At 38.2% G+C, this 24,957-nt stretch overlaps 1 protein-coding gene across 1 annotated transcript in view; it reads right to left on the bottom strand.

Annotated features, from left to right (window-relative positions):
• sgip1a (SH3GL interacting endocytic adaptor 1a) overlaps nt 1-24,957 on the bottom strand; it is a 72,772-nt gene that overhangs the window by 18,306 nt on the left and 29,509 nt on the right. Inside the window, exons 2-11 of the mRNA XM_036570259.1 lie at nt 17,627-17,690; nt 16,942-16,966; nt 14,455-14,517; nt 14,033-14,087; nt 13,636-13,817; nt 8,529-8,540; nt 5,215-5,226; nt 4,393-4,417; nt 2,943-3,036; nt 1,506-1,591 (exon numbers count right to left, since the gene is read on the bottom strand). Coding sequence (XP_036426152.1) covers nt 1,506-1,591; nt 2,943-3,036; nt 4,393-4,417; nt 5,215-5,226; nt 8,529-8,540; nt 13,636-13,817; nt 14,033-14,087; nt 14,455-14,517; nt 16,942-16,966; nt 17,627-17,690 — 618 coding nt within the window. The remainder of the gene's footprint in view (nt 1-1,505; nt 1,592-2,942; nt 3,037-4,392; nt 4,418-5,214; nt 5,227-8,528; nt 8,541-13,635; nt 13,818-14,032; nt 14,088-14,454; nt 14,518-16,941; nt 16,967-17,626; nt 17,691-24,957) is intronic.

Raw genomic sequence — 24,957 nt, 5'->3', positions numbered from 1 at the left:
ACTTAAATGGCTTTTCTTCAGTTTAGGACTGGAGCTGCCAAGGTTCAAAGTTGCTGATAAACTACAGAAATCAATAGACACACTATTTTTTCTGCAAAGACATCCCAAAAACTTTACTCAACCAGCTCAAATCGCATCCTAGTCTTCACTGAGGTCATGCAGACCTCATGCAGGATGATGCAGTTTAGGGGCCTTTACTCTTAACTATACCAGTGTAGCTAAACGCAGCTAAACTACAGTAAGTCATACTTTGTCCTAAACCAAATTCGACAACTCTGTGTGACCTTACTGAAGACCTGGATGAGGCTTGAGCAGGTTGAGAGAAGTATTAGAGATGTATTTGTGGAAAGAAAGCTTGGGTGACTATTGACTCTTAGTGTTTGTTAGCAATGTTAGCTTTGCAGCTCCAGTGCTAAACTACAACAGCAAAATTTGGAAGCCAAACTTGTCTTGTCTGATTGGCTACATCTGGAAAAATGTATATTTAATTTTTCATATGATTCATTAATCTAGTTTGATAACATAATGCACAATATGTACCTATTCTCTATTTCTAAAATAGATGTTTTGAGATCTTGGGCCTAAAAAAAAAAAGAACTGAAGTGTTGGATGTGTAACATCCTGTCTTGCCCTGCTTTGTCTTTCCTTGTTCCTGTCTGCGTCTGCCTTATTCTATCTTGGTTTATCTGTTTTCATTATCTCCCGTTTGTTTTCTAGTCCTCTTTAGGTTCTTTAGTCTTGTTTCCTTTCTGTTGTAGTATTTTGTTAGTGACTGTCCTTATTGTTTTGGTACTTTGTGGATTCTTTCGTCATGGCATTCAATAAAAACAAGGACTTGTGCTTGCATCCTGCCTCTTCGTTATCCTCTATGTTACAGGATGACAATCACAATAATGGGAATCTTATCAACCTGAGGCTCTTTAGGGCTGTGTTGCACTGGGCTGTGTTTTGGGTTATAGCACTTATATCACAGCTGTCATAACAAAACCTCATTCACCTGAAATCATTCCTTTACAGTAAGGACAAGAAAAAAAATCACTGGCAACCTATGTTAATACAAAGAGATATTTAAATTATTTTTTGGATAATTTCTGTTGATCCATTCATCATGAAATATACACATAATGTACACATATACACAAAGAGTATCTTGTATTTTCAAATAGTTCAAAGATATAGAAGACAAAGTAACTGGAGTTATGAGATTTTGATATGACAGCAGTGACATTCTGTATGAATCACCTAAATACACATACATCACACAAATAAATGAACAATGATACTAGTGAATGGAAAGATACGGAAGGAAAGAGCACAATAGCTTAGCTGTGGTGTGTCTGCATTACACTGTAGCAACGTTAATATAAAGCATATGTATGGGTATACTCTGCAGTCCATTTATACTCTACACCTTTTCATTCTATTCCAAGCTTATATACATGACTCCAGACAGCACATAATTCAAAGACTGTTCTATCTATAAAGAGAGGGATAAAGCTTTGTACCTTCAGTCTTCTGCTCTTCAAAGGCAGTCTCCAGCGGAGGACCAAATAAGGCTGTTGCGTCCTCCGGCACTGGAGATTTCTTACTGCTGAAAAGGGGAAAAAAGAGGCAGATATACATGAGTCATACACGTTCACCCTCTCCAGGAAAGACATACTGGAGCTCCAGTCTCATCCACTCTGCAACCATATCCACCCTAAGCCTCTTTCATCTTCCTGCCTGTCTCTTCTTTCTGACACGGGCAGTAGAGCTTTAATATCTTCTAATGCAAGGGTAAACCTTCCAATGAAAAGAGAGGACATAATTACACATATATTTAGTAAAGCTGCCAGGATTAATCAATTTAACGTGATTTCTTGATTTGAAAAATTTGCCTTCTCAAGCAATCAGCAGTGACTAGCTGGCAAACTGACGATGTACATTTTTAATCCTCCTACTGTTGGCTCTTACCAAAACAAACAGAGCACAGTTATTTATTCATATGTTTCTGTCACATGCTCATTTACTCTTTCCTTTTTAAATATATCTTTTTCATTAGGCTTCACAAGGTATTTTATTTTGCACTAAATTTTGAATCTTTGAAATATTATGTATACCTTGTTATTGTTCTCTATATTGTTCTCTCATTCTCTGTCTGGCCTTTTTAATCTCCTAATTACTCAATTAATAGTAAAAATAATCCAGAGATTAGCCATTTACTAATTAGTGATGCAGTGAAAAGGAAAAACCAAAAACCGAAATTCAGGGCACTCTTGGGCAAGAACTGAAAATCTAAAGAAACGGCTCTTTTATATATATTTTACCATTATGCTTCTGAATTCACACAATAATGATAACAGCCCTTCAAAGGTGATAATCATCATATTAGCAAATAGAACTACTTTAATTTTAAACAGCTTGCAAAAAATACTAAATACTGAAGCTGTAAAATGCTAAAAATATAATACTTCATGATAATTTATAAAAGCAACAGCCACAAACCACAGCAGTAACATGTATTTGTATTTGTAACAACTTTCAAAAGTAGAGGTTTAAAAAAAGTTTATTGCATAAAGAGTTCCACAGTATTATTTACATGATTTCCATTAAACAATTTCATTAAATGTGTTAATGCTAAAAAGTATGTAAGCTATAGACCGCACTGAACGAGTGCTTTACTGTTTATCTGCTGGTGGTTTAAACACATCTGTGCTGACTGGAAGAGTGAAGGGAACAAAGTGTTTTTAATCTCTGTTTTCATTACTATTCAGAATATCTGTTATGTGTTAAGATTTTGACACTTCATTATATATCTTATCACATATATTCAGCCATTTTTGGTTAAACATTTTTGGTGGCAAATATTTCAGTGCATCTCTTTTACTTATATAATAGATTTCTAATCTAGAGTTCTAATCTTTATACACTCTGTTCATCTGTGTGTATATGTGTATGTGTACCTGGGAGGTTCAGGTGCAGGTGCAGGTGTAGGTGAGGGGGCAGAGGCGGGGGCAGCTGTGGGAACAGAACGTCTTGGTCGTGCAATTTCTTCATCTGAGGACAACAGCCAAATGAAACATGAATACATTTAGTCTAAATGACATTTAGCACAAGAAGAAGAACAGTAACTTCAACATATTTACTCACGTGAGCAGATGCAGACACACACACACACACACACACACACACACACACACACATACACACACACATATACACACACACACACACACATATACACAGCATTTGCAGTCTTACTGTCACCACACACTTTCACAATGTACAGAACTGTGCAAAAGTCAGAGACTTTTGTATTCATTATTAATTATTCATTTTTCAGCATCAGAAAAAAAACAGGAATATTACACAGAAGACTCAACACCATTTTTTCCCAGTATTTAGTGTGTCCACTCATTACTTTTATTACAGCTTCCACTGTTTTCAGGAGACTTGCTTTCAGTTTTTCATAGAAATCTGCAGGGATGTTTTACAACACCTCCGAAGTTCAGTCTTAGAGGTTGGTTGCATTTTCTGCTTCCTGCAATCCAAGTAATCCCAAACACATTAAATGATGTTGAGGTCTGGAGTCTGAGATGGACAGTCTGTTGTTCCACCAGCAACTTCTTTGTTTAATAAGTATATCTTGATCTTCTCAGCAGTGTGTGTGGGATTGTTATCTTGCTGTAGAATTAATTTCTTACTAATCAAACTGCAAATCATCAACTCTACTGATTGCACTCATCCTTGCACTGATTCCCCACCATGCTTTGCTGATGCCTGTAGACTTGGTTCGAAGAGTCTTTCATTCACTCGGCACCATACATACTGCCTTCTGTTACTTCCAAAGATCTCAAATTTAGACTCATCAGTACATAAAACCTTACTCCACATCTGAGATGTCCAGTTTCAGTGTTGTAGCGGAAACTTATTCTTTTTTGTCTTTTTCCTTTTGCTTTTCCATTTCCTTTTTACAGTAACAGCTTCTTGACAGCAACACATCCTTTCAGACTCATAGTGTTGAGTTGTCTTCTCACAGTGGAAGGATGGACAGAAACGTCTGTGGATTTTTTCAGATCTGAAGCAAGAGTGAAGCTTGATTTTCTCCTTTCTCTCTCAAAGATGAACTTTCATGCTGTTTACTTGATAGTTTTACCAGCTCTTTCATGGTTTTCACTCCCCAAACCATGTGAGTAGTCTCATTTTCAGTCTCATCTTTTAATCATTTTTTTAAACTTAGGTTTTGGAGTTTGATATTATACTTTATATAATATATCTGTTTATTGAGGCTTCTGTGTCATTTTCGGTTAAACATAGGTTTTCAGCTTTTTTCCTGACATTGAAAAATTCAAATGACACCACTGTACTCATTTTGCTCATCAGAATCATTGATATTTTATGAAATGTACTCACTAGGCGTATTTCTTTTTGCCAAACCCTGAAACAAAACAGAAAATCAAAATATTCAAAAATGCACAAAAAACGCACAACAACCTCAGGAAATGTATCCATCATTGAAACAAAGTGAAATCTCAATTAATTAAACGTTTCTGTGTTTTATCAAATAGAAAAACCTGTTGGCTGAAAGCTTAGATCTTGTGTTTAATCTACAGATGCAGGACGGGGGGACTGTGGGGAAGCAATATTTTCTTGCTCAACAGAACAGTTCTCTGGTGACTAACTGCATCACAAGCATCTGCCGAGAACTGTAATAGTAATAACGATAATTATAGGTGTTGTATTATCATTATTATTATTATTGGATTAATCATGTGCTTTTTTGCATCATATATTGTTGCCTGACTGAGAATGCTTACAATTATTCAAAGTACTCTTTCACAGCTTATGGCCTCAGCAGGATTCTGAATAAACCTCCTAAAGTAATAATAAAAAGGCTTTTGCTAAATAACAAATGTAAGCAGTTTTGTGCTCACATGGGTGTTCTAGTTATTATAGGCCAGGCGGAGCATTCAGCATAGCAGCTCAGGTTACAACACATCAATAAATGACCTTGCAATGCAGCACTGCTGGTGTGCATGCATATCTAAAAATACTGAATCAGGACAAATCTGACTAATCTTCATTTGCTTCTAAATTAAGAATGCAGTGTCCTGAACACAGATTATAAAAACATGCACAGTTCTCAAACAGTAACTGCAAAAAAAAACCTGCTCCCGCTGCATCATCTGAGGCAGAAAACATTACACAAATTATTGTATTTCACACAGCACTTACCGGGCTACGTCTCTGTGACCAGCAAAAAGGAAGAGAGAAGAGACACCTGGTCAGAGAGTGACAAATCAGTAATACAGACTTTCATCAAAATAAACTTCTGTCCTCATATAACACAGCACATTGTTTTCACTCCCCTCACCATGGCAGTACATTAAAACTCTCCAAACCACCATAAAGATATGACAAAATATGTTTGGCAGTCTTGCTATTTAGACCCAAATTGGCAGACCCACAGAAGTGAGCCCCACCTGCAGAATTCAAGTTTTAAGAAGAGGGCAAGTTAAAACATTCAGGAGAATCGCCTTTAAATAGCCCACATTCTAAATTTAATGTATTTTAACTTTTCCCTGATGTCCATAAATAAATATGTATCTGAGCTCTGATCTGATCGGCTCGCCTGTATTGTACCTCATTCAAACAAAAAACAGTTTGGGCTTAAACACTCCTAGTAATGTCAATGTGAATAGGCAGAGCTAAACTGCTGTAGTCTGAATAGGAAGAAATATGTAACTGCATTGGATTTTGTGACATCACAAAAACAGTGAATTCAAAACAAGTTTTTCTTACAGTTTGAAACTTTAATAATGCTCACATTCTACATCAAACTATTTAAAAAACAATTCAGTATTACATGATATAAGCCTTTTAAGTTAATCCAATTATTCAAACTGTTTGTCCAAAAGGATCCAGAAATCCCTATTAATTAGTGAATTCAGCTACTTAAAGGAGCACCCATTTCTGACACAGGCGAATATAATCTCCATGAGAAAGCACTGCCAGCAGAATGGGATGCTCTGGTACAGCTGCACATGAGTCCAAGGTCATGATGGCCAATGCCTGAAGGGGTATAAATCCCCCCAGCTTTGGGACTGCAGTGGAACTGTGTTTTCTGGAGTGATGAAGATGATTCAATACCTTTGGGATGAGTCTGAGTGACATTCGTGTTCCAGAACTAATCATCCAATACCCTCGTTAATGTCCTTTTGGCTGAATGAAATCAAGTCCTCACAGCAATGTTCCAACATCTACAAAGCGTTCTCAGAAAAGCAGAGGCTGTCGCTGCAGCAAAGGAGGCACAAACTCCCTATTAATACCCCTGATTTCAGAAGAAAAGTTGGATAAGCAGGTGTCTACAGGCTTTTGGACATATAGTATAGTTCACAACTAAAATGTCAGTGTAGTGTAAATGGAAGCCTGCATGACCATGCTAACTGCTGAGTTTCAGGCCTATTGTTAGCCACATCAGCATTCTTGGCTGCACAAACCCTTTAAGATTTAGCTAGAAGATTTATTATTCCTGTAACTGCTATTTTCCACTGTGCACTATGGAAGACCTTTGAAAGAAAGCAGCTTATACGAGTTAACTCCAGTCAGGTGAAAATGCTGGAGGAGACGACTGTTGAGGGAGAGGTGAAAAGTAGTAGCAATACTCCAAATACTCCATAAATCACAGGAAAAAGAATGGGATGAACATATGTACATACATATATCACTTAAAAATTCAGTTGACTGTCAGTTTTCTGACTGTTCTACATTCTACTAGTTTTAATTTATAAAACCAATGCTATAGACTTATTCACATAAAGGTTATTTATGAATGTACTGAGTGGGCAGACTCTGTCCCTGCTGGGCTCTGGTATAGCTATGTATATATAGCCATATTTGAGTTAGTTCAATGTTTGGAGAAAGAACTGTCAAAGAGGTCACTGAGTACTCATTTCCACCATAATGAAAATGTCATTCTTGCTCTAACTTATTGTATTTCAGACAAGACGCAAGATTAGCAAACTGTCTTTCTCTATCCTTTTCTTCCTTCTCTGCACATATTACATCAGGAGCTTCTCAGGGTGCAGACTAAAGAGAATTCAACGGCCTGTGAGTTGCACCTGATTATGATGATGTAACAGAGGCTAAGTCTAATTCTACTGGCTGAAGAGCACGGTGACCATGTTTCAGCGCTGCTGAACGGTAAGAGAGGCCGGCAATTAAAGAGTTTAACCAGAGCCCAGCTGGGACAAAGTCTGCCCCTCAGTGCATTCATAAATAACATTCTGTGTGAGGTGAATGAGGCTATAGCTTTGGCTTTAGAAAATAGTTTTAAGATTCAAGTACAATTAAAACTAGTAGAATGTAGAACTTCAATTTACACTGCATTCAAAACTGACAGTCATTTGCTACATGGATGAACTACATGGTGTACATACATACATATACACACAAATAAAACCATTTTAGATGCATAAGAAAATCAATTTTTGTAGGTTAACAGTGATATTCTGAATTTTTTAAAAATGTACACTTTTTAATAAGAAGCATTTTTAACATTTACCATTTGTGCGAAATAGTAAAAACAAAACTTAACAATATAAAGTTGAGCCTATGTCATCATTTCACTCTAACATCAGCCCTGCAAAAACTGAGAAGATGTTCCAAATTTTAATTTCTACAGGGCTGGATCATTTAAGGTGTAATGGAAAATTCCAACTGGTACAAGAAGAAGTGCAGCAATTGCCCTGGTGTCTATGTTAGGCTAAGGCTAACCCCAAAAGACCAGTCATTCTATGTCCGTTGACTTGAGAACAAAGTGGACTACTTCAGATGTAACAGACTAGACAGCGGCAAATGAGCGTCTGCTCCGTTTTCATTTTCATTTGGACAAACATCCCTTACTCAGCCATCCAGTTAAAGGTACTAAAGTTGGCGTGGTTTGCACTGTTCATATATTCTGTTATCTTCGTGTAAATCTAGGATACCAGTTTAGCAGTTATCAAAAAACTCATACCTGAGGAACAATTTTAATGGGTATAGCAAATGAACCAGTAAACCACACACTACTACTAACAACTGTGGAAAATAACCAGCTTCAATAATTGTGATCTGGAATAACTGTGACAGGCCTAACAACACTGATTACACGTGTTACATTGCTGCTTTAGCTGTAATAAAACAAGCTTAATGCCAAAAAATCCTTTAAACATGCTCATGCACATACAGAAACTCCCTGCCACTTCTATGAAATGAATGAAAGTCAGAGTGCATTATGTTAATTAGCCTAGCTTAGAATGTTCAATTTATGCTACAGTTAAAATATACATCCAGCAGAAAAGATTCAATTTTTCATTTTGCCATGCAAAACTAGCTCCACAACAACTGATGTATACTCGGCTCCAACTAGGCCCTGTCTCAGTATCAGTTCCAAGCAACAAACTGTCTGAACCAGGGTCGTGCAGGGCATGGACCGTGAATCCTTTGCCCGCCGGTCAGACTAATGAGCACAGAGCACTCCAGAATAGTGAGAGAGGTAAAGAGCTTACCGGGCTGCTCCTCTGTGGAGGCCAGCATTAGAGAGAAAGACAGAACGAGAGGACATAATATGTACTATAGCAGTGCAAAGGCATTAAATAGTGTCATTGGTACAGTGGCAGTGGACTGAAGGTGAATGGAATGGCAAAGCAGTATGGCAAAATCTGTGTGTGCATTTCTTTAAAAATCAAATCCTCTGTACTGTGCTTGTTCACATTTTACTGTTCACCCAGATATCAGTTTCTAAGCAAAATGTTAATTGAAAAAATTAAAATATTAACATCCTGACTGATCTGCCTAGAGCCACGGTCCTTCTAGTTAGTGCTCATAAGCACTAATGACATTTGATAAAAATGTTTGGTGCCACACCATTTTGTCACTTGTTGCTGTTTCTGCTGTTTTCTTAATGGTTGTTTGCTATACATAAAGAATTGTGGGTGACTGCAGGTCTCAACAGACACACCAATGAAGTCCTTCGATTTCTCAGAAACAAAGCGTGCATTTAATGGTCACATCAAAGGATTCTACAAAACAGGACAGCCTTCAGTGATGGCTGAGAAACCTTGGCATTGAGAGACGTCTTTGTGTGTGTGTGTGTATATATATAGTCCTGGAGGGGCATTTTTACAAAGCAGAATTTCTCTGTTAGCAAGATAACTTAGGCTTAACGTCAAGCCTGTCAAAATAGGAGGCAGGCTCAATCCTCACTGTGGACTTAAATTATTCAGCTTTACTGAGTAATACAGCTTGGTGGAATACCCCCCCCCTCCAAGTCTGGTTTTTGTAGTCTACAAAGTCATGCATGTATCCTGTCCATGTAAATCCAGACACAACATTGGCAATCCCAATGTTGCAATATCTAAAGAAAATTTTACATAAACACACTTGTAAATGCTCATTCAAAACTACACAATACAGTTAAACAAGAAATACTGACAATCTGTACCACAGGTATGACTTTTTGTACAGAAAGCAGATTTTTTAGGCCATTGTTAAGGACTTGATGGAAGCCTGGCCACAGTCAAGCATCCCAACAGAGGAGCAGGCCTTATCAATAAAACATGAACGCCACCTGCAACCCAGCACCTGCATCGGCTGTGTGCTATAATAGGAAAGGCTGTGCCTTTGTGTAATGTTTCAGCTGGAGCGCAACCCCTCCGATACGTCTATCTCGAGTCAACCAACTGCATTAGTGTTGCTCTTGAAAGAATACAACAACCTACACAAATTATCACTGCGTTCTGAACCATGGCAAAGAAAGAAAAGTTGGGGGGAGGCAGCTGAGTCTCCATTGTTTAGTTTATCAGGCCTGTTAACCTTTGCTCCTTTTGGTGTTCTTTAGGCCAGATTTTCATGCTCAATCCGTTGCCATGGTTACAAGTGTAAGCGCGAGTTGCCATGGTACAGGCGAGCATGTGACTTGAGTTTCATTCAGTGAGAGTGAGAAATGCCAAGAGTTCCAGTGCACTTGACAGAGTGAAGCTCAGAGAGCGGAATTTTTTATGGGCATGAGTGTTATTGCCATACATGAACCCAGTGCTAGTGTGTGGTTTTTGTAGTCAATGTGATGAACACAAAAAAAAAACGGCAAAGAATGAAAACATTTACTGAGGGCTAGGGTACGTGTTTGTTTCAAAGTGTGTAAAAGTTTTGGTTTATGTAGATATGGTTTAAACAGACAGGCTTTATATAGTGTACAAATGCAGCAATGCAAATGTTTAGGAGTGCTCAAGATCTACAGTACTGTGCCAAAGTTATAGACTTTATTTTTTTAATTTCCAGTCAAAATGGCCATTGAGTACAAGTTATTCAAGTTTGGCATCAGGAAAAAAGCAGAAAACATATTAAAAAGAAAAAAAAAATATATAGAAGCTTCAACAACCAAGAAAAAAAAAAAATCAGTATTTAGTGTGGTCAGGAAAAAATTTATAGAGCTAACATTAGAATGTTTTTGTCCTACAACTAGTAAAAATTCTTTGAGTCATACCAACCTTTCTGCTTTCATAAAGACATCACACTTTGGCAAGTGCTTTAAACCAGAGTGATGTAGAGTTTTAATCTTGTTACAGAGGTAGGCGAATGTAGTACTAGGCATCTTGCTCAAGGATTCTTTCTGGTATAGCAGAGAACTGAACCCTAATCTGCTGTGCTGTTGGCAGCAGTGTTACTCAGTATACGGCATCAATCTCTGCATAACCAGTCGAAAAAATTAATTACAACACCATTAGGTCATTTAATGCAGGATATATAAATTACACCATATGTGCTAAGTACAGATATTGACTTGCTAAAGACAGGCTATGTGTCTTTTGAAATTTGTACATTATAAAGTTTTGAACTTTTAATGATTTATTTATGTTGTGTAAACTCATTTTTAATGTGTTTTAGTTTTTCAAAGAAATCTGCAGGGACAGTCTTGGAAGTTGGTTGCATTTTCTGCTTCTTACTATCCAAGTAATCCCAAACATGTTCAGTGATGTTGAGGTCTGGATGTTGAGGTGGCCAGCTTATTGAAAACACCAGTAGCTTCTCTGTTTGATTAGCAAATGTTCTTCTTTTTTGTTTGTTTCCGTTTTTCACTAACACCTTCTTGACAGCAACACATCCTTTCAGACCCATAGTGTTGAGTTGTCTTCTCAATGTGGAAGGATAGACAGAAACACCTGCAGATTTTTTCTTCCTCTCTCTCTCAAAGATGACAACTTTAAGTACTGTTTATCTGATGGTGACAGTTTTGGTGCTCTACTAGGTTTTCCATGGTTGCTAGAGTAACAATTTCTCTATGCCTTTTGATAATGTTTCACTTATTTTCTTGTAACTTTCTCCTTACCTAAGATAGTGGATTTTTTCTAATCCCCTCAGCTACATCTCCTGAAAAAGAGTTTGGTTCAGACTTTGGTGCCCCTGTTTTTCCCAAAGACAATTCCCTGCCCAATGCCCCATACTACTGTAATTTTCAATGAGGGCTTTAACGCGCATGTGTGCGTGTGTGTGTGTGTGTATGTGAATAATTCAGTGTGCAGGCTTTCACATGATGCACACTGCTCTGTGTGCTTCTGTTCTTACAGTGCTGTCATACAGCACCACTGAGCCCAGTTTCCAAGCTGAATTATTGAAAGAGAACACACTGACACCCCAGTCCCGCAGCACACAAGAGACTCTCACTGCCTGCACACTGGAAGAGTCCCACCAGGTCACAGAGGACACACAACTCACCTAAAGTGCACCTCATATGAGTCAAACAATGAAAGGACTTTAAAACAAGGTCATAAACTTTTACCTTTATAAAAGTATAGCTTGAAATATACACATTTTAACAAGAATACGTGAGGAAACACTGTGTGCAGCAGAGCTGTAAACCTGTTACAAATTATGTGTAGAGGGATGTATAAAAAATATAACATTGGCAATGAACAAGTTCTTTAAGTAGATATTCACAGGCTTTCTTATGTAGGTGCTCTTTCACATAAGCATGCTGCAAATACCCTCAGGATTAAAGGAGCAGCTCAACTATACTGAAAATGTATATAAGCAACTGACCACCAATTATTAAATGTTATTTTTTAAAGTCAATTAGTGGCTATGCACTTTCATTCATTGTCAGCAAAAGAAGAATTACTGACAATCCATTCATTTAACCCAAAGCCCACAGTGCACATATTTACCCATTATCTGTAACATATTCTTAACACCTCCAGTATCACCCATGTGGATTACAAGCCACAAAGACATCCTCATCCACATAATGAAAACAGACACAGGCCCAGTTCCAGTAGTCTTACAATGAATCTCAAATGTACAACTGCAGGAAACGCAGTAATGTGCATCCATTTCATCAACCCACTTCATGCCTACTGAACCACAGGAATGAATGAGTGCAGATATCTTCAGTGGATCAAATTAAACTGATGGTCTCTTTCATCTATTAACGAGCTACAGAACAAGCTCTCTGCTCAGTGAGGCCTGACCTTCTGACAGCAATGCTCTAGAGGTTAAGCAGGGCATGTATGACTCAAGGCTAATACATGAACCCAGTGACCCGATAAATACCAACAAACCGAAATGTTTGGTTGGGTAGCCAAACTTGTGAGAGACTGGGAAACTCTAGAATGTTCTACCCAATTCCAATTGTTCTAGAATGTCCTCCCCTATTGCAATTGTTCTACAATGTCCTCCACCATCCACATTATTCTAGAATATCCTCCCAATTTACATTGTTCTAGAAGGCGCTCCTCCAATCAACGCTGTTCTACGACAGTGTGAGTTGGGCAAAACACTGCAGAACGTCCTCGCCATTCTAACTGCTCTATAATGTTCTTCCTATTTACTTTGTTGTAGAAAGTGGTCACCACTGTTCTAGAATGTTCTTCTCATTCACACAGTTCTAGATTGCATTCCCCCATTCATACTGTCCTAGAATGCTTTTGCTTTCACATGGTTGTATAACGTTTCACCCCATTTTTTCTGCTCTAGAACATCCTCCCCTATTTACACTGTTCTAGGATGTCCTCCTTATTCATGCTGTTCTAGAATGTCCTCCTTATTCAATCTGTTTTGGACTGTTCCTTCATTCACACTGCACTGTTCTAGAATGTTTTCCCCATTTACATTGATTCATTTATCAGTTTTTTTCTGAATGTGTCGCTGTTTGTTGGGCCAGTCTGTTTTGACCTTTGTCATCAGTGACCAACAAAAGATATGCACCAAGTTGTGGCTTTTGTCAACATGTCACTCACCACCATGTCCCCTAAGGAGTCCAAAAGCACTCACCACTTATCTTTTGAGGGACTCATTATGCATTGAGCAGCACAGTGAGTTGTGTCCTGGCATCACTGCCATCAGTACAGAGTGACCGTAATTAGGCCTAACAGGCCCTGATATCAGATCATGCACTCCTATGTGTTTCTAATGTGAGCACAACAGAAAATGTACACAGCATATGAGGCATGGGTGAGTGCAGACATCAAAATCAGCAACGAAGTCTCACAGTCCACCACTGTGACTGAAAAGGCATGTATTCAAACACATTTAACAGGAAGTGAAACCCAAAACAACTAATATGGGAGACAGAGCATTAAAAAAAAAAAAAGAACTGGGGGTAAAGTAGGCAGGACTCACCAGAAGCGAGGGAGACAGAGCTATGTTGCCTATGGAGGCTTTTAATTCATCTACCGAAGGAGCCACAAATTCAGCATTGTCTGCAGGCAGGGGTTTGATCTTGATCTTAAACTTTTTGCGGTGGTCTTCCTCCTCCTCTGATTCACTGGATGAAAAGAAGTGGCTCTTTTCTTTAGGGGTTGGTAAGCAGTCGTTAAGGAGAAACCAGGACAAAACTGCTTGGAAGATGCAAATACTAAAATAACAAAACAGATTACTATCAAGTTGTCGACTATGCGTGCGTGACTTGCACCAAACAACTGACGTCAACAGACTACTGACAATCAGGTAGATAAAGAAATTCTGGTCACATTCCTCAGATGGTTTAGATTCCTCAGATGCCATAGTTTCAGGATATCTGCTTCATCATCTGGCCTGATGCTGTAGCCTTCATCGTCCACCATGGGAGAGTTCTACAACAGAGAGCAGTCATGATCAGCTACAGGGGTTTCATATTAAAGGTTTTGTAAGCATTTAACCTATAATATATACAATGGTAATCAATGTTGCTAATGAGGCCAACCAGTGTGGATAATAATCATATTATCTAACTGGGATGAATAATAATATATCACATTTATCAACCACTAAGAATTATTCAGTAACTACTATAAATTATATGGTAAACACCATGCAACTAACAAAGTGTTCCACAGATCATCAATAACTTCTTACTTCATGGGAGAAGAGTCAAAATATTAACTAATAGTGTAACAATAATAATAATAATATTGGATATATTTCAGTCCCCTTCCATTAATGTAATGAAACCTGACTTACATATCGGTCCCAATCGATCTCTCCATAGAAACCATTGGGAGCCCCATTGGTCTTCTTCTGTGGCTATAAGTGAATCAAAGCAGAAGCTATCATTATTTAATAAATAATCATTCGATGAGCTTTACCTACACTAGATAAACTATGCCACCATAATGGCACTTCAGGGAAATCTACAAGACTGTGAGTATTCTATATGAAGGAACACTAACACTTATCTTAACACTAGTTTTTCGACTACATGACTAGGCTCAGGATTCTATATGCAGTACCAATTCAATCTGTTGCTGGTCCTGCTGTAGTGATCCATGACACATGGAATGGAAATAGAATGCAGATTATTCAGCTTTGTTATGCCATTTATTAGACAAGTGCATGCTTTGCGTGAAATAAGGCTTGTTTACAGTAAATCTGAAAGGTTAAGAGCATTAAGGCAAGCTGGTTTAAAAAAACAAAGGTCCTGGTGAACAGAAGCCCTGAAAAACTGCTGAGGTTTTAGTTTAACCTCTAAAATGTGCAGTTATCGCTGGCATTAGTGAAAGCATCACCATCAGACATTCTAAATTTCTCACTCATAGCTTAACTCTTTTCAATAGCCAGAGCCACCAGCAAGCCCAAAGTTTTATTATAAACTTCTATAACGTATGAATAGCTTAGCCAGTTTGCATTGACGTCCCTGTAGTTACTAAATAATAAGTCTTTTGCATGTAATAAGCCTGGAATTTTAGGAGGTTAAACAAGCAGAGACATTCCAAAACATAGGCAAATTCTAAATGTCCAATCGATACCTTCTTTTGTGTTCACGGAAGTAAAAGAGGATAATTTATGGTTTGAATTTGATGAAGGTACTGTCTTGCACACGGTCTTGTTTTGCCCAAACAGGTCTAATTAATTTATAATGTAACTTTCTGTGTAATTTAATATATAATTACATCATTACCTTTAAACAGATTAGTAAAACATAACACAACTGCAGGGTTCCAGACTAACTTGTTTTAGAATGTCCCATCGTGTAACCATCATGAAAAATGTCGTCAGTCTTCCCAAAGTGAAACCTGGCCATTCAAAATGTGAACCCGCTTTGTTTTATGCTACAATTTTCTCTAACATCGTTAACCCACAATGCATATGAGCACATCCATGGTAAATAAATACATTTATGTGCATATGTCTGAAAGTATGTGCATCACAAGCCAAAATCTACAAGGCATATGCTAGCCTAAATCAATGTTTTAAATATAGATTTCAAAACTTTGACTCAGCTTGAATTCCTAATATTCTCTGGAATACTATTGCAGACTTTAGGAGCTATATAGGACACTGATATACACTATATGGCCAAAAGTATGTTGACCATCAAACCTGGACTTGTTGGGTATTAATGTGGAGTCCCCCCTTTCCATCTATAACAGCCTGCGATCTTCTGGGAAGCTTTTCACAAGATTTTGGAGTGTGTCTTTGGGAATTTTCTTCCACATTCAGTCAAAAGATCATGCATGAGGTCAGGCACTGATGTTACAATCGATGTTCCAGTTCATCCCAAATGTGTTTAGTGGGGTTGAGGTCAGGGCTCTGTGCAGGGCACTGGAGTTCCTCTACACCAGACTTGTCAAACCACATCTGTATGCACCTCGCTTTGTGCACAGGGGTACAGTCATGCTGGAACAGGAAGGGGCCTTCCCCAAACTGGTGCCACAAAGTTGGAAGCATATTTGGAAGCATCTAACTGTCTGAAATGCTTTTGCATACTGAAGCAGAAACATTACCCATCAATGGAACTATGGGGCTGAGCCCAAACCCTAAAAAACAGGCCCAGGGCATTATCTCTCCTCCGGTAAACTTTATTGTTGTCACTATATATTTTGGTAGGCTAAATTCTCCTTTCATTTGACAAACCCAGATTCATACAACAGACAGATAGTGAAGTGTTATTCATCTCTCTAAGGAACATGTTTCCACTGCTCCGGAATCCAGCAGCAGTGTGCTCTACTCCACTCCAGCCAACATTCGGCACTGCACATAGTGATCTTAGGTTTGTGTGCAGCTGCACGGCAATGGAAAACCCATTTCATACAGCTCCTGATGCACAGATCTTGTGCTCACATTGCTCCCAGACGCAGTCTGGAACTCTGTACTGAGTGATGCAATAGCTATGTGCTTCATTTTATTCATCTGTTTCCAATGGGTGTAGCTGAAATACCTGAACTCAATAATGAGGGGGTTCGACATACTTTTGGCCATACAGTGTATGTAAATCCCAAACATATAAATTATTCATACAACAGTTTCAACAGCACAATCCGCGCAAGAAAAAAGTGACTTGAACCTGCCGATACAGAATGTAAATCGAAGGTATGCATAATCCATTGTGTAAAAAAAATACACAATATGTAAATACATAAATACACATTACCTTTGAATAGGATAACAAAACATAAGTCTTGAAAGGTTAAATGTTTAAATGCAAGCAATTGCAAGAGAAGTACTTACTGCTCCTTCTCTGTCTGGTGACCCTCTGAGAAAGAAAGAAAGAAAGAGAGAGAGAGAGAGAGAGAGAGAGAGAGAGAGAGAGAGAGTGAGAGAGAGAGACAGAGACAGACTTTAATACCCACTTGACATGCAAGTCTTCCTTTATCCAAACTCACGAGCAACAAAAACAATTTGCACTCAAACACCTGTTCCTTACAACACCGAAAAAAGCACACACTTACGCAGATACACACAGATATACAACGCAGACATGCACACACACACACACCTCCAAAGTAACTAGCCAATGTTTATTTATCAACGTCCTTATTGCAGCCTGAAGGTCCACTGTGGACTGCAAAAATCTTCAAAAAAGTTAGTGCCTCTTAGAAACAATGACAGTCCACCTCTGGTCAACAGTGCAGAGAGTGCAGTTAATCTGCTTATAGTCACAACACATTCAGTGATGTAGTCTGCTGCGCTATTGACTTTACATTCCCTATGGATTTAAAGGGAAAGCGGCTGTGTGGAAATGACAACAGTGACTGTTTTCACAGGCCTAGAGGAGCCATCTGAGAGATTTAGCGGCACTTCTAGCTCCTGTGTTCTTTAGAAAAGCTGCAGTATGCTAGCTCATGATAACTGCTTCATATCCTCTGTGTGATATTATTATGAGTCAGTGACACCAAAAGTAAACGATACTGACGTGGAGTCAGTGTCCTTCTCTTTCTTCCGTATCCCGAAGGCCTTCCTGGTACGTTTTTTCAATCCTGCAGATAAAAGGAGAGAAATGGTCAGTGCTCAGTTTAAATCAACAGGCACAAACACATACACAACGACACACTTATATAGCATTTTTCAGTTTTGTTACAAGTGCCTTACACAGGAATATAAGTAAAACGCTGAATATAAAACACCACGGTCTAATTTAAATAACAGGAAATTACAAACACAAGAGAAAATGAGCCAAAATATACTAGGCACATGCTAGTCTAAACATATTTATTGTTAATTTGGATTTACAAACTGATATTGAGCTTGCATTCCTCATATTCTCTGGAATCATATTTTAAAAGCAACATAGGAAATGATATATGTAAGTACCTATATGTAATAATAAATACGTATACACAGTGCCCTCCACAAATATTGGCACCCCTGGTAAACATGAGCAAACCAGGCTATAAAAATTTTTATTGCTTATTCTTTTGATCTTTCATTTAAAATATGAACAAAAATTTATTTATTTGAGGTAGAGTGATGGAAAAAAAAAACTAAATCTTATCAGGAAATAAATATTTTTCTCAAATCTCTGCGTGCCACAATTATTGGCACCCCTTCTTATAATACTGTGTGCAGCCTCCCTTTGCAAAGATAACAGCTCTGAGTCTTCTCCACACAGAATCTCTCCAGATCCTTCAGATGCTGAGGTCCACACTGTGGACTCTCTTCTTCAGCTCATCCCGCAGGTTTTTTTTTATGGCATTTAGGTCAAGTGACTGGGGTGGCCATGGCAAAACCTTGATTCTGTGGTCAGTGAACCATTTTTTTGTTGACTTTGACTTCCAAACTATGGCCCAGTTTAAGCTTCCTGGCTGAAGCAGTCAGGTTTGGATTTTATTTCTGCTGGTACTTGTAGTCTGTGATACCATGTTTCCAAATAAATTGTCCAGGGCACTTGGAAGAAAAACAGATCCTTGGTGATTCTTTGGCCACTTGAACCATCCACCTCACTGTGCGTGGCGTAAGTATAGACATACGTCCTCTTCCTGGCAGATTCTTAACATTTCCAGTTGTTTTAAGCTTCTTAATTATTGACCTGATGGTGGAAATGGACATTTTCAACAGTTTAGCTATTTTCTTGCTGCCATTTCCTGATTTGTGCAGCTCAACAACCTTTTAGTGCACGTCGTTGCTGTTTTCTCTGGTCTTTCTCATAATGATGGATGAGGTCTGTGTTTCATCTCATGCATATTTCTCGGTGAATCAGGAAGTCATGGCTGACCATTTAAGTGTTCCTCATCGCTCCGGCAAACTTAAAAACAAAAAATATGAATGGGAATAAACTTCATTTAGATTTCACTCTTAAGAATTTCTAGGGGTAGAAATATTTGTATCTATAAAATATTTGTGTATACACACACACACACACACACACACAGTATATGGGACATCACCTATACAACAGTTCTGACAGCCCAATCTGATTGGTTGAGATGTGTTTAACTCATGCTGCTATTTGTGATAATGTGTTTTGTTTTTTTTACAGTAACTGTATTACTCTGCTGAGCACTGGTTGCAAAGTAATAACTCATTTTACCCTACAGCTAACGGTTATTAAGTTCTTTCTTTCAGATTTATAAAAAGAGAAAATTGATACATTAGATAATTAAAGACCTGTAGCCCGTTTGGTCTGATTCTGAAGAAGAGAGTGACAGCAGCCCTTCATCAAAATCTGAACCTGTCGTTGTCCCCTAAGCAAGCTTTCATTAGGCAGCTGTGACAGCAAAACTACTAACAAACTGAAATTAGCCAAAAATGAACAGATTACAATTTAGCAAACAAGACATACTGGGTGGAACAAAATCACATTCAGGTTAGTCTGGCAAATACTGAAAAATTTAAACCTGACACTGCAACAGGCTACTACTTTCTGGCACAAGGCATAACATCAAAGAACATTTGACATAATCTTCAGGGCTCTGTTGCTTTACTTTTTTCTTTATTGTGCTAGAACTGTTGCATAAAAGAACACTAGGTCATGTTATTGCTAATAACATCATGGCTTCAGCTCGTGTTGTTATGTAATTCATAACAAACTCCCTCTCATGTCCTATTAATTGAATTTACATATCATTATGCATTAATATGTGCATACTCAGTACTGTACAAAAGTTTTAGGTACCTGAGGTTAAAAAAAAAAAGCTGTTTATCTGCCTGTTTAACGATTTGCACAGCTCTCCTGACAGTAGCCCAGTATTAACTGTAGTTATTACCGAATACCTGATTTGGCTAATCAGTGCCTCATTTTAATGAACCAGGTGTGCTAATGATGAAAATTAAGCAATCCATGCAACAGCTGTGAGTGTCCAAGAGAATTCTGAAACCAAACTTTGCTCTTCAAACTAGCTCATAAGTTATTAACTACTTTTTTCACTTCCTTTTTACTGCATTTGCGTGCATCTACTCTAATTATCATCTTTTTACTGTTTAGATGCTACAGACTTTGTGTACAAGTATTTTATGTACAGGGACGTATCTGTATCTATACGTAAATGTCATAAAAAATAGTTTAAGCCTAAGCCTCAGCTTAACCTTAGTAACAAAAAAAAAAAAAGAAATTTTCCATTTTTGGAGTTCTAATATGAAACACAGAGCTTTCATTAAACAGGTTTGTCCTGTTTTCTGGGATTTTCCTACATAGTCAAGACCTTTTTGCCCTGAAAACATACAAAAACACACACACACAAGCTTCAGAGACACTACTTACTGTGACTAAGAGGTGCATATGTGTTTGAAAAGTGAGTGATGATTTAAAAAGGTCAGTACAGAAAGACTTCAGAGAACCAAACAGGTTTTCATGTATTACTAAACGACTTTATGCTGATAATTTGCTGCTACTGAGTGACAAAGTGATGCATTTTAGACTTTATGAAGTGTCTTCTACAGTACTACTCTAATCATATTAGTGTAACTTTACTCCATCATCATGATACTGCACTTGGGGTTCTTTGAGAAAGCAATTGGTCATGCTTTTATTAGAGGCATGCTTTTATTGGGAGTCCCTTTCTCCTGTGAACAATAAAAAAAGCTCAAAAGTAGTAAATTAACCCCTTAAACTGCAAGGGCCTGAACGCTGGCGCAAACTTCAATCCCTCACTCTTGTAACTACACAACTTACCAGATGATATGTGATTTGTGGGCTGACGCTAATACCTGACATTTTTCATGTACATACTTGCCAGTGCAGAAACCAATTTATAAACATTGTAAAATTTAACAACTGGGACTAAAAGTTTTATAGAGAATTCTAACATTTCTATCTGTAGGGTTAAAAATGCAGCAAAATTAGAAAAATGCTGGAGTATAATAAATATGGTATAAAATATTGTTTTGAAATATTGGTCAAATCTAAGCATTTGCTGAATAAGAGGTTTTAAGATTAGTTATTTAAGAATAAGAAAGTCTACAGTTAAGGGGTAATTAATATTAAGACAACCTGGCATCCTTTAATAAAAACCAGAAAGACCTATAAAATAAACTGTACCCTACAGTTCCTTCACAAACCCTGTGTCTTTGAAGAAATAATCCTATAACCTTTTTTCTAGCACTTTCAAATTAAGCAGCATTGCTAAAAACTGAAAATATTTTAAGCATTTGGCAAATTACTTTTCAGGAGCACATCTATGAAAAGGCACATTAGGGATAATCAGTAATCAGCAGACAGAAAGGATATCAGGCCCCCATCCAGCCAGGCCTCTGCAGTGACAGGCAGCTGCAGCATGGCTCATGGCTTCATTGATCTTCACTAAATATTTCCCCACACCTCCTCACGGCCTGGAGAGACCCGTCTGGCACACAAAGCGAAGCCAAGCTAATCCTTCTGGCCAGTGAAGCACTTCCCTTCCTCCCCTCCACACTTTTGCTTTTTCACTGTGCAAAGGAGGTAAACCTTTTATTATTCAGATATTTCTGTTCATTTTTAAAATCTTTTGTACAGACAGTTGACACAAACCCCGAACTGCTACTCATTACAGCACCCTTATCACAGCTTCTATTCTTTTTAGGAGACTTGCTTTTAGTTTTTCAAAGAAATCTGCAGGGATATATTTCCCGTTCAGTCTTAGAGATTGGTTGTATTTTCTGCTTTTCACGATCTAACTAATCCCAAACACATTCAGTGATGCTGAGGTCTGGACTCTGGGTGGTCAGTCTACTGTTCCAGCAGCTCCTTTGTTTGATTTGCATTTTTTCTTTCTTTTTGTCAATTTCCTTTTCTCAGTAACAGCTTCTTGACAGCTACACATCCTTTCAGACTCACGATGTTGAGTCTTCTCACAGTGGAAGCATGGACAGAAATACCTTCAAAGTGGAGCTTGATTTTCTCCTTTCTCTCAAAGATGAAAGCTTTAAATACTGTTTATCTGATGGTGATAGTTTGGCGGTCTACCAGGTCTTACATGGTTCCTAAGAGCCCCATTTTCTCTATATCTTTTAAAAATGTTATGATTTCCAGTTTCAGAATCTTCAGTTTTTTCCACTTATTTTCTTCGACTTTCCCTTTCCTTGTGCAAGTGGATTATCTTACATCTAATCTCCTTGGATATATATCTTGAAAAATAAATAACTTGCACATAACGCATTACTGTTTTGACTGGAAATTAAATAAATGAAGGCTAGCCTCTGACTTTTGCACAGTACTGCACAAAAATGTAATGAAAAAGGGGAGGGAGGCATTTGATTCTGTGCTTAGTGAGGAAAATTCATGTTCAGAATACGACAAACAGTTGGCAGGCCTCAAAAGCCTTTCTGGTGGGAAAGGAAAACTTTTTTATTTGGTAAATGTTAGCTTATTTCAAGTTTAATGCTACAATGCTACGGTGCTTTTAGGGAAATGGGCCAAGGCAAGCCAGACTGTGTAAGAGTGAAAGCAATGAAAGAGGAGAAAAAAGAGCAAACAGGGAGATGAGGGAGGAGAGGAAATATCTGAAAATTCAGGAAAGTGCAAATGAAAGAGGGGAAATGAGAGAATATGTATCCAAGCCTCACACAGCAGTGGCAAATTCACACAGCTTGGTTGACCACACACACACTCACACACACACACACACACACACACACACACACACACACACACACACACACACACACACACACACACACACACACTTTGATACAGTGCCAATGATTCTAATCCAACATGTATCTGACAGAAGCGAGGGACATGTTTACAGCATTAAGAAGAAAGAAGGAGGCCTACAGAGCCCCTGGAGGATTCAATCAAACAGCAGATCAGGCTAATCAAAACAGCCATCTCCCTGACTCCCCGCTGAGCTGCCTGCAGCACACACCCACTGAGGCCCACAGAAACGGGCACTGGTACCAGCCAGTGTGCCAGCGGAGATACCAGCCTACACACTCCTCCAAACGATGAAGGCTGCCTACCTAATTCACATGAGTGGGCATTTATGGTTTTGTATATTTGCAGGAACCTGAGGACATCCCAGAGGAGCCGACAAGGATAGCCATCAAATGGTACTTAAAGCTTAAAGCTTTCATCCTTGGGTAATAGGAGAAAATCAAGCTCCACTCCAGATCAGGTTTGAAAAAAATCCACAGGTGTTTCTGCCCATCCTTCCACTGTGAAAAGACAAAACTGAGTCTGAAAGGACGTGAAGCTGTCAAAAACCTGTTACTAAGAAAAGAAAATAGACTGCTGGAATTACTTGGATCGTAAGGAGCAGAAAATGCAAGCAACCTCTCAAACTGAACTTTGGAGGAGGGGAAAAAATATCCCTGCAGATTTCTCTGAAAAAGTAAAAGCAAGTCTCCCAAAAAGAACGGAAGCTAATAATAAAAGCAAAATATGGACACATTAAGTACTGAAAACTTAATGTAGTTAAATGCATGTTTCCTGCTTTTTTCCTGACACTAAATTAGTCGACTTGTACTTAATGGCCATTTTAACTGGAAATTAAATAACTGAAGGGTGGTCTCTGACCTTTGCACAACGCTGAAGAACAACCTCAACTTGACTGCTAGCATACCATACATTTCCATGCCAAAATTTAGCATACACTCATTATTTCTATGCCAGTGTAAAACCCTACATCCAAGCACAACACAGGGTTAATAGTTATGAAAGTAATAAGGAAACAATCCCTTAATAGCTTCCATATGTAAGTATGGTGACGGAAGTAGTAACACGATTAGCAGCAGCTAGCCAGGGCTAATGTTATGGAGGGACAACCACAAGAAATGACAGCAATAAGGGCCTCAGGACGCCTGCTCAGCAAACAGGAAGCCAGCAGAACCATGAAAATAAACTGAACGGGCTAGCATTGAGGGTGCTGTAGATTAGGAGGAAAATAGCTGCGGTTGAAAGAAACAAGTCGTAAACTTGTTTATAGAATGCCAGCTTGTGGTTTAACCTCCACACTAGTCTGGAACACTAGCAGAAACCATTACCCTTTCTGGAAGAAGCAGACTGAGAGACAAGCAGACAAGAGAGAACAGGAAGACAGAAGAAAGCTTTAATTCATAGTACATCTAATACTAAAGCTTACTATTGCGTTATATAGAATGCAGTACTGGGCCTGTCTACTGAGAGAGAAACAGAAAGGTTTTTTGTTCATCTGCTGTACTAAAGCCTCCTGGTGCACAAACAGCATTATGAAACAGCATTATTCTTTGCTCTGTTTAGTGATGTTATCTTTCACACACTGCCCATGGAGCAGACAGATAAGCATCATCCAGTGAGACACAGATACAGCCGCCCAGTCCCAAGGGCACGCTAGGCTTTTTCCACTGCAATAGCACGTAGACCTCTTTTACTTATGACTGTGCAAACAAGCTGCAAAAAAGCATTTATATAAAATGCACAGCACAAGCATTTATAAGAGCACTCTCACATACAGTGAGGCTACATAACTCTATTAAACCTAACCTGTTGAAAATACAAACTAAAAAGTGGGTAGCTGGGAGATTGCATGTCTTTTTGGTTGTTGGAAAATAGAAATATTAAAATGTAGATGCTTTATGTTTCCAAAAACATGCACCAAGCTATTCACAACCACCAACAAATGTAAATAATTTGTCAAAATAATTTAAACTATTTTATTTACAATTTTATATGACTAATTTATCCCCCTTTTTAATACATAATCAGTATGTTTGGTTGGATGCGCGCACTACCTAAATGCCTAAAAACTTTATAAAATTTTATTTTGATGCATTGAAACTGTATTCACATAACAGAGGTAGAATAATGTAATATATCACGCATTTATTAAATTGTTTAATCAAAACAATGGACTC

Source organism: Colossoma macropomum, unplaced genomic scaffold (genome assembly GCF_904425465.1).
Source record: "Colossoma macropomum unplaced genomic scaffold, Colossoma_macropomum, whole genome shotgun sequence".
NCBI classification, from domain to species: domain Eukaryota; kingdom Metazoa; phylum Chordata; class Actinopteri; order Characiformes; family Serrasalmidae; genus Colossoma; species Colossoma macropomum.
The sequence above is the reverse complement of the archived record's forward strand: the minus strand, read 5'-3'. Positions and strand labels throughout refer to the sequence as shown.